General features: G+C 43.8%; 1 protein-coding gene across 1 annotated transcript in view; it reads right to left on the bottom strand.

The window, feature by feature from the left end:
- The window catches only part of man2a1 (mannosidase, alpha, class 2A, member 1), a 94769-nt gene that overhangs the window by 38151 nt on the left and 46618 nt on the right, over positions 1-10000 (bottom strand). The window contains exons 7-8 of the mRNA XM_063209686.1: positions 5783-5969; positions 1985-2162 (exon numbers count right to left, since the gene is read on the bottom strand). Coding sequence (XP_063065756.1) covers positions 1985-2162; positions 5783-5969 — 365 coding nt within the window. The remainder of the gene's footprint in view (positions 1-1984; positions 2163-5782; positions 5970-10000) is intronic.

The following is a 10000-nucleotide window of genomic DNA, read 5'->3' as shown; positions in this document are numbered from 1 at the left end:
CACACACACACAGACACACTCACACGCACGTATACACGTACACACGTACACACGCGTACACACATGCACAGACACACAGAAGCGCATGCACACGTACACGCACAAACACACACACACTCTGCCCCCACATTCTCTCAAGTGGCCTAATCAGACAGCCTGACCTCAAAGCTCGTTAGGAATTTGCGGCCTGGCTTGCTTCAACATGACATTAGCCTCCACTGGGATGGTCACAAATAAATAAAGAAAGAAAATAATTAATTAAAAAATATAAATAAACAGCAAGATGGTGAGATAGAGAGTTGCGATTAGGAAACTTCCCTGCAAACAAGTCTGATAGGAAAGTGAAGTGAACAAAAGGTTAGCGAAGTCACATCATGAACATATGGTCTTCACGATGCAAACTCCTACACTGCATCAATACCTACAGTAAGTGTTGCAGAGTTTGTTTGCTCATTTTAAACGTGTGTGGAAATGACATTCTGAAGCTTGACCTTTAAAATGTTTAAAATGTTTTGTTTATAGTCACATCTTGTGGGGAGACTTAATGGAAAGTAGCAAGACAGGTAGAGGTCATAGATAGGACCAACTGTTGCAGGAAATCCTGTGGGTTTAACGCCTACCTACACACACCAACACTGTGGGTTTGTTCACAGTACCTGAACATGTAGGTACCTAGTTCTGGGTGAGAGTTTATACTTAAAGGGACACTGTGCAGGAAATGGTCAAAAAAGGTACTGCAACTATGCTGCTCATTGAAACTGGGCTGCCTATTGCCAAATTTGATTAGTAAGAAACACATATATTACATTATGGTCCAAGTACAGTCATTTTTGCAGCTAAAAAAGGCTATTTTTGGAAATTCAAAATGGCGGACCATGGAGAAGATCCCCCTTTTCATGTATGAAAAGTGTTTTTTTTCCAGTCATAATGAATATTTAGAATTTGATGGTGGTGGTAAGTATTCATGAAAAAGGTAACATTAATGAATGGGCAGCATGAATTCTGGAAATAAACAACTAAAAATCTCACACAGTGTCCCTTTAACATGTATTTGGTTCCAGATGACAGTTTGCAGTTAAGCGGCTCTACATGTAGTCAAGGGGGAGAGTTCATAGTATCTTTTTTTAAAAGTTTTTTTTGGGGGGCTTTTTGGCCTTTATTATTATAGGACAGTATGAGAGTAGACAGGAAACGATTGGGAGAGAGAGATGGGGCAGGGTCGGACTCGAACCGGGGTCCCCGTGGGCATGCAAGCCAAGTGGGGGGCTTAGCGAGAGTTTGTAGTATCTTAACATGTAGATTGGGGTTAGTGTACATATATGTAGTTTTGGGTGAGAGTTAACACTGTTAACTTAACAGTAACATGTGGTTCCAGATAAGAGTTTATAGTACCTTAACAAGTAGTTCCAGATGTAATCGTTATAGTAACATATCTGTTCTGGGTGAGTGTCTACAATAGTAACATGTAGCTCTGAGTGAGCAATATCTTCACATGTAGTTCCAGGTGAGAGTTTATACTGTAGTAGGCCTACCTTAAAATGTAGTTCTGGGATGAGTTCATGTAGTCAAAGAGCTTCTCGGTGAAAGTTTATAGTGACATGTAGTGGTAACACTTCAGAATAACTACCTATTCACATTTTTATAAACACTTTAACAACATTTAATAATAATAATTAACATTTAACAAACCATTTACAAATGTTTGTAAATAACCAAACTACGACTGCACAGTGGAGTGGGAATCAACTTTAATGTGTGAGCATTTTGTGGTTTCATGCCTTCTGGTCTTTGGAGGAGAAACTTCCAGGACCGATGCCACTGCGCTGTGTCTGTTGTGTTAACATAGTATTTCTTGCCCATTTATAAACATTTGTAAACATTTTGTTGATAATTAGTTCATTATGTATAAAGTGTCTATAAAGCTGTGAATAGGTAGTTATTGTAAAGTGTCTCCCATGTAGTTCCTAATGAGGGTTTATAATACCTTAACATGCAGTTCCGCGTGGGAGTTCATGTAGTCAAAGAGCTTCTGGTAGTTCTGGTACTGCTGGTCCCATTCCAGAGCGTCAGTGTAGCGGAAGTCATCGCCCAGCGGGACCAGAACCACTTTGCTCCGGAACAGCTTGGACTTCTTACGGTACTGATCCAGCAACATCCGGGCCCTGCAGCACACAGAACACAACGGTGGATGGATGGATGGATGGATGGATGGATGGATGGATGGATGGATGGATGGATGGATGGATGGATGGATGGATGGATGGATGGATGGATGGATGGATGGATGGATGGATGGATGGATGGATGGATGGATGGATGGAAAGACATAAAGACACTTAATGGAGATTCATTTATAAACGATTCATTTTCATTCCTGTCTACAAAGTAAGGGACTAAGAATGCCCTTCATTATCCCACAGTGGGGAAATTGTATGTGTCGCAGCAGTATCACACATACACTACAACGTGTGCTCAGTAGACAATATAGTACAAACACAGGACCACAGAGTTCAAAAGTGTGTAAGGGGGATATAAATTAGAAATGTTATAAAAATAGAGGTGTCACTAACTGTCTAAATAAATTAATTATTAACAGTCTTAAAAACACACAGAGGCGGTGCAGATCCAGAAGCATAAAGAGAAGAAGAAGAAGAAATATAAACTATATGATACTAAAACATTATAATAATTCTAAAAAGAGTACATTACAAAACAGTACATTAGACCAAATCGGCAAGTTTATGATTTCATTACACATTTTTATACTGCTTAAAAAACAAAACAGCGGGAAGGCAAAGTTATTTGTGTAATAAATGTAGAGCACTTCCATTTGAGGTTACCGTATATATACAAGCCTATTACAGCACTCTCTATTACAGGGCGAGTCAGTCACAGCCCCGAATATGACACTATTATCCTGCTCCCTGACCCCCAGACGGAGCGCCACACACCCCAGAACAAACAAAAGCTCCTCTGGGACAGGGGAATGTACTGTGGGCTGGGCCCTTTGTCCACGAGCGCCCGTCCACCGTCATGCGATACACCATTTTACTGGGAGTTTATCAGAGTCGACTCTGGTTTCCCCTCTGGCATCACGGATGGAACAGATCTGGGGTGTGTTTCTCGAAAGCGTAGATGTTAGCATTTAACAACTTGGGTAGTTGCCAATGGGAAATTGCATTGCCAAGAGCAAAGTAGCAAATAGTTTCGAGAAATACACAGCTGAAGCGCACCAACACTCCCCCAGTCATTATTTCTTTTTTTCATTTTTTTTCATTCAAAGCTTTTCCAAGAAACTCCACTGGTGCGTAAAGGTGAGGACGGGGCATGAAGAGAACGAAGAGAGGAGAATAGCAAAGAGAGAAGCACCTGGCAATATTCTTTTTTTAATGCAAACCTCCATTCAATCATATTCTCTTACCCAGCTTTTTTATATGTTTCGACAGCAATTAAAAAAAAGAGCAAAATGATCATGATGACGGTGGTGGAAGTGCTTTGTGATGGGAACAATAGCGGAGGGAGACATGTGGGCAGTGATCAGATGATGAATCACACCAGTGGTTCCCAAACTGTGGGCCAGGGCCCACTTATGGGCTCTGACGTGTTCCAAGTGGGTCCTGAAATCATTTTCCAAAAATCAATATAATATTTGTGTGTGTGATTCTGTTGCCTATTTTTTTTAAGCTGTATTGCTTATTGGGCAAGAGGTAGGCCCCGAACATTTATGAAAGAAGTGGTCCCCAACTTGGGCAAAATTACCAAACTGGGCAAAATATATATTCGCAAAAATATTCTTGCTTCTGAAAAGGGGTCCCCAGCCATAGAAAAAGTTTGGGAACCACTTAATTACACAGAGAGCCAGTTCACGGGCCCACCTCCACCTCCCACCATCGCACCCAACCTCATCAGTGGAAACACACTACACACACGGCGCTCTGAATCTCAATATCAGACTCTCATCACCATTAACTTCTTCATTCTCTGTCCGTCTTGCTCGCTATCTTTTTTCCTTTCTCTCTCTCTCTCTCTCTCTCTCTCTCTCTCTCTCTCTCTCTCTCTCTCTCTCTCTCTCTCTCTCTCTCTCTCTCTTCATCTGTCCCTTTCACTCAGTCTCCCTTTCTTTCATGTTTTCTTTATCTATCTCTCTCTCCCTCTTTTCCGCTCTCTCCCTCCCTCTCTCCAATTGATGGCTCTCTACACAAACAAACCCATAATGGTGTTTTTTTTGCCAGCGCTACATAGCAGAGTACCCGGGCAATAAACAGCCTGCACTCTCCCCAGCTCCCACAGCAGACAATCAATACGCAGGCAAGTTTTCATTAAAATACCCTACATACTGTAGAGGAGCGGCAATATGATGAATGGATGGGAGAGAGAGAGAGAGAGAGAGAGAGAGAGAGAGAGAGAGAGAGAGAGAGAGAGAGATAGAGAGTCAGAAGAGACACATACAGTATACACACACAAACTCATCATGTCTGCAGTATGTGCGTGTGAGAGAGAGAGAGAGAGAGAGAGAGAGAGAGAGAGAGAGAGAGAGAGAGAGAGAGAGAGAGAGAGGGAGGGAGGGAGGAAGGGACGGAGGGAGAAGCCAACTCTTGGCGCATTCAGGCTGACTGAGAACCGTGTCGGTGCTCGTTTCCACACCTAATCGCGAACCGGCCGTCATGTTCACATCACAGATATTAGTGTTCGCGAACCGAAAAGTTGGTTCGCAATGCGAACCGCAAAATACTTGTTTTTTCTCTGCGAACCGTGACGACAACGTGGCCGTCAGCAGGTTCATCCGGGTAACACAGTCACGTGCAGAAAAAGTTCAGAGCCCGGTATGAACGCGGGTGGTTCGCAGATAAGCACTTAAGTGCCGGACGCAACTGGTGCGGACACCGGCACCGGCTCCGTTCTGGTCGGCCTGAAAACACTATCAGAGAGTGCAAGAGACAGCAGTACTATAGATGTACATGTTTCTGAAACATGACAGACACCCATGCATGTGACCCACTTGCCAACAACATCTCTCATCATATGATCCAGCCATGGGGTGCCATGTATGTCAGTGTGGCACTCACTTGTCCAGACAGTTAGCCATGCATTATTGGAAAGTGTGAAGCCTATTCCAAAGTGCTATCAGGTATGGTTTTCACTTTTTGTGACAGTTTGGCATGCATTAAATGTTAAACCCAACTGGGAAAGTCCAACTCCCATTGTCATTGTGACACAGCACTCCACGGCACACAGTGCTCACTGCACACAACAAAATTGCATTCATGCCTCACCCGTGCAAGGGGGCAGCCCACAATGGCAGGGGAACTCCAACCACTTTGTCGGGAAGCAATCTACTTTGAGCATCACCAACCTTCCTGGGTAGAGGCGTGTTCAAGGCAGTGACATGGTTTAAAGTGAAAAAGTGAAAGCCCATTGGGAAACTCCAACTCCCATTGTCATTGTGACACAGCACTCCACAGCACACAAGTGAACACTGCACACCACGAAATTGCATTTATGCCTCACCCGTGCAAGGGGGCAGCCCTCAGTGGCGCCCCATGGGGAGCAGTGCGGTGGGACGGTACCATGCTCAGGGTACCTCAGTCATGGAGGAGGATGGGGGAGAGCACTGGTTTAAGCAGAAACTAAGAACATTTTTGGTTTAAACTTTGGCTCAGCCTTTTCTGCCCTTTACCAGTGGCAAACCAAGGGAGGTGGGTCGACCATGCCGTTTGAGAATGTTAGTTCAGACCAAGTCTTGAAGAGATTTGAAAGTCATCCTAATCAAGCTAACCCTCACCTGTCCTGTACGTTGGCGTCGGTGATGGCCTGGGGGGGCACCCTCCAGGGGCAGCTGACGCGGCCGCCGGGCAGACGCTTGAAGTCGAACTGGCAGCAGACCTTGGGGTCGGGGCCGCAGGTGTGGGGCACGTCGTAGCTGTAGAAGGGCATCATGTGGCACAGGATGTCTGTGCGGGCATTGTGATCTAAACATGGGAAGAGACAGACAAGCAGACAGACAGGTTGAGTGTTAAACTTTAAAGGATGTCTGCAGCTGCACGGCCATCGTGGTCTAATGGCACAAATACACCAGAAGCGACTTCAGACAAAAGACAAAAGCGATTTGGGCGACTTGAGCAACAGTTTGCAGTTGAACTTCAGCGAACATTATGCTAATTAGCTATGATGGGGTTTAGCTACAGTACAGTCACTGCAACCAATTGGAATGTCGGAATGGTTGCATTGTGCTTCTAACCAGGGCCTTGAAGCGGTTCAAGGAACGAAAATGAAACCGCAAACTTTTTGTATTTTACAGAGAACAGAAACGAAACCGGAAACGTTATTATTTTTTATGTTCTGGAACAGGAACTCTTATTGAATCTTATTTTATTTCGTTCCTCAAACGGACCCCCCCCCCTTTTTTTTCCTGGGCACGTTACGGCTGAGGTTCACGTGTGACATCAGACATTCGCTGACTGAATGGAGAGAGAGCAGTGGATTACAAAATCGCCACTCCTCATCCTAAATAAGAGAAACCACTGTCAACCTCTGAAGTTTGTCCCCTGAAGAACACCGTAGCCTGGGTAGCCTGGGGTACGTCATCCAGTTTACTGCCGCCATCCAGTACGTCATCCAGTTCACTGAGTTTTGTTTTCAGTTGTAGTGGGGTTTGATATAACAATGATTTGTTGTATCTCTTTCTAGTTGAAATAATATAATTAGCGACACATTTTGGATGTGGGTAGTGACATTACTAATGTCTGAAGAAATGGAAGAAAATGTTTTACCACACACGAGATGAATTAGCAATGCAAACCCCAGTGCTTGCTAGCAGTGCTGAGTGTGTAAACCGTTTGGATTAAAGTGGAATACTTGCAAGATGTCCTGCGATCAAGACAGTGTTTTAAGGTAGGGCGTTTGGTTATTAAAGAAACACTATGCAACTTTTTCATAGTCATGAAATGGCTTGGTACTCAAGATTTTGCTTGACTGACCCGTAATGGGGAAAATGGCAATATTTCCATCACCGCCTAGTGCTCCTGCTCCGAAACAGCACTTGCAGTTTTGCCTGGCGGCGCCGCGCCTTTTGTTGTTGTGCAATTTGTGGCCGCTAGGGGCGTCTAGATTTCTATGCTGTATGAGCGGAGCGAGACCTAGTCCTTCGTTTGCTAACTAAGCAGCAGCCAAGGAGGTCTACAGAAGGCAGCAGCTTGCTGAAAGCTGGCTACTGGCTACTGGCTAGCTGATTGTAAAATATCACGCTGGCATGCAGTGAAAACAACGAATGGGACTGCAAATAGGCCTAAATCACGAGATAATTTAGATGAAAGGTTTGGACAGGCAAATAAATCGCTTGTGTGAACATTGGAAAAGGGCTTCAAACCGTAGAGAGCCGAACGCCAAAAGATGGGGATTTTATCATTCATTCACTACACTGGGATGTATGCATTAGCATTCTCAAAACCCACGCCACCTCGTTTAGTTTACAAAGATACACAAATGTATACGAGTTGAAATCTGATGTCGCACATTTTATTTGATGTCAAAGGACACAATCAGTCGAGCGAGGCTAAAAATATATGTTGTTGCCGATCAAGAGGAGACGAAACGTGATCTCTAGTCGGCATATGGATGTCCACTTTCACTTTCAACACCACAGGAGATAAAACCGCGTCTTGTCACCTCGACTTCGAAATCGTTATTATGACAACAAAATAGCCGTTTGTTTCCTCGTTCTTCTAATGTAGGCTACAGGTACTATATAGTTACTGGAAATGTGAAATAAAGACGGGGATATCTGCCGAGAACAAGTGGATCAAATAATATCCATCTGAGGGAAGTGCAAACATGATTGCAGTTGTGTGAAGTGAATTACGAAGCAGCCAACTCATAAGCAAGGGGGGGAATCTCACATATGATAAAGCCCCTTAGAAGTGGAGAACTGAATGCAAGGAAGGGAATCTGGTTAATTACAGAAGACGACGAAATTTAATTCGCACATAATCTCGAAGCCAATGTCTGTCTAATTTAGTTCGATGCACATTTTCGGCAGAACCACTAGAGGCCGCTATAAAGTTGTTTATATCTATGTGTTTATGTCAAAGTTGCATAGGATCGCTTTAATTTAGCCCGCTGTGGCTTGTCAACTTGGGGTCATGTTTTTGCTGTGAAGAACTAGTTTCACTGAAGCAGGTTCAGTTCTTTTTCTTGGTTTGTTGCGCTATGATGGAGAGTGTGAAATATCGCTATAGGTAAACGGTAGGCTATTTAAATGCAATCATGTCGAAACAACCATGGAGTGCACATTTCGAGTCGTGATGCTTGAGTAACCTGTGTGAATGCATTCACCACTTCAGAGTTATTACGACAGCACAAGGTATCTTAAGTGGTACTGTAGTAAGATCACTGGTTTCGTGGATGGGTTTTGGTACTGTGAAGGATACCACTGAGCTACTCAGGCAGCGTGCGTGTGTTTGACAGTCAACTATTTCGCCCAGGCTGTGTGTGTGTGTGTGTGTGTGTGTGGTGTGTGTGTGTGTGTGTGTGTGTGTGTGTGTGTGTGTGTGTGTGTGTGTGTGTGTGTGTGTGTGTGTGTGTGTGTGTGTGTGTGTGTGTGTGTGTGTGTGTGTGTGTGTGTGTGTGTGTGTGTGTGTGTGTGTGCGCGCACACGTGTGTGTTTGGCTACGCAGCAGTCACTGTCGCGTCCATCAATAACCAAAATTAGTCACCACATATCTGTAGTCTTCAAGGTGATGGAAGAGTCGCGTGATGCTTGAACATAGTTTGGTTAATCCACAATTTGTATTAGTATTACGTCACATTTGAGACGCAACGTGCAACTGAATGCTTTGGAAGGGAATCGACTGCGTTGTGTGACGAAGTGACACCCAAACACCACCCCAGATCATTCCAATAATAGTAGTAAAAATGGCTTCCATCATTATTGACAGGGTCTGACAACGGTGTTGCCTAATACAGGAGCTCCGCGTCCCGTCCCCTTTCATAAATGAATCGCCCCCTTCATATTTCTTTGATGCCACCTGGTCTGGGAGTAATCAGCTGACAGGAACGAAATGAACCGTTCCGTTCAATTTATTGGTGTAGCTCAACCGGAAACGTTATAATTCTGTTTCTGTTCGGAACCAACCGATTGGAAAAAAATATCGGTTCAAAGCCCTGCTTCTAACTGACATACGCTGCCGCTTCCATTGCTTGTGTTGTTCTTACTATGAAGGCAGTTCAGTGATTCTTTGTAGCTAGGTTGCCTCTGGTGTGTTCGCGAGGTAACATGGGAAGGGAGAAATGAGTGTCAATTAGTGTTAAATTTTATTCTTTATACATGGGTTCGCAGAGTTTGTAAACACAATGTTATGAGGATGGGCAGGACACTGGCAGCCAACAATGTGAATGACAGCGGTTTCCAACAATCAGAGGTTGAGTTGTGCGCAGCTAAGGTCGCGCAGCCAGGGGAAAACAAAAATTTAGAACCCATGTATTGCCAATTTGAAAATGACTGATGAAGTAAGCTGAAACATTTGTGAAATAAAAAATAAATGAGTGTGCAATGACAACTTTGTTCTTGATTGAAAGTAGAGGGCTGCCATGTGCACCTCACAATGTGTGCGTTATACAGAAGTAAAAGATGAGGCGCACACAAGGCTTTCAAGTTCAAAATGTGTTTTGTAGCCGACAAGTTACAAAAGAAGTCATCGGAAAAAGCTGGAGCTACAGACGTTTCGGACCTAGTCCATTATCAATGTCTCCAGTAGCTTTATCAATGTCTCCAAGCAACACACGAATCAAAGTTAAGGCGCAGACGCCATCCCTTTTTGGTCTCCTTATACAGTAGTAGCAATAGTATATAGTAGTAAGAGAATACTCACTCTTCGTTCAATCATTTCAGCCTCACTCACAGTTGTAAAACCATACCTATTGTACTGTTTGTAACATATTGTACGCAATCTGACTGCAGTGCTGAAGAGTTTACAGTAAATTGTGTCAAGTTACAAAACCCTGA

This window comes from Engraulis encrasicolus, chromosome 11 (assembly GCF_034702125.1).
Source record: "Engraulis encrasicolus isolate BLACKSEA-1 chromosome 11, IST_EnEncr_1.0, whole genome shotgun sequence".
Classification (NCBI taxonomy): domain Eukaryota; kingdom Metazoa; phylum Chordata; class Actinopteri; order Clupeiformes; family Engraulidae; genus Engraulis; species Engraulis encrasicolus.
Note: the sequence above shows the minus strand (reverse complement) of the source record. Positions and strands in the feature narration are given on the sequence as shown.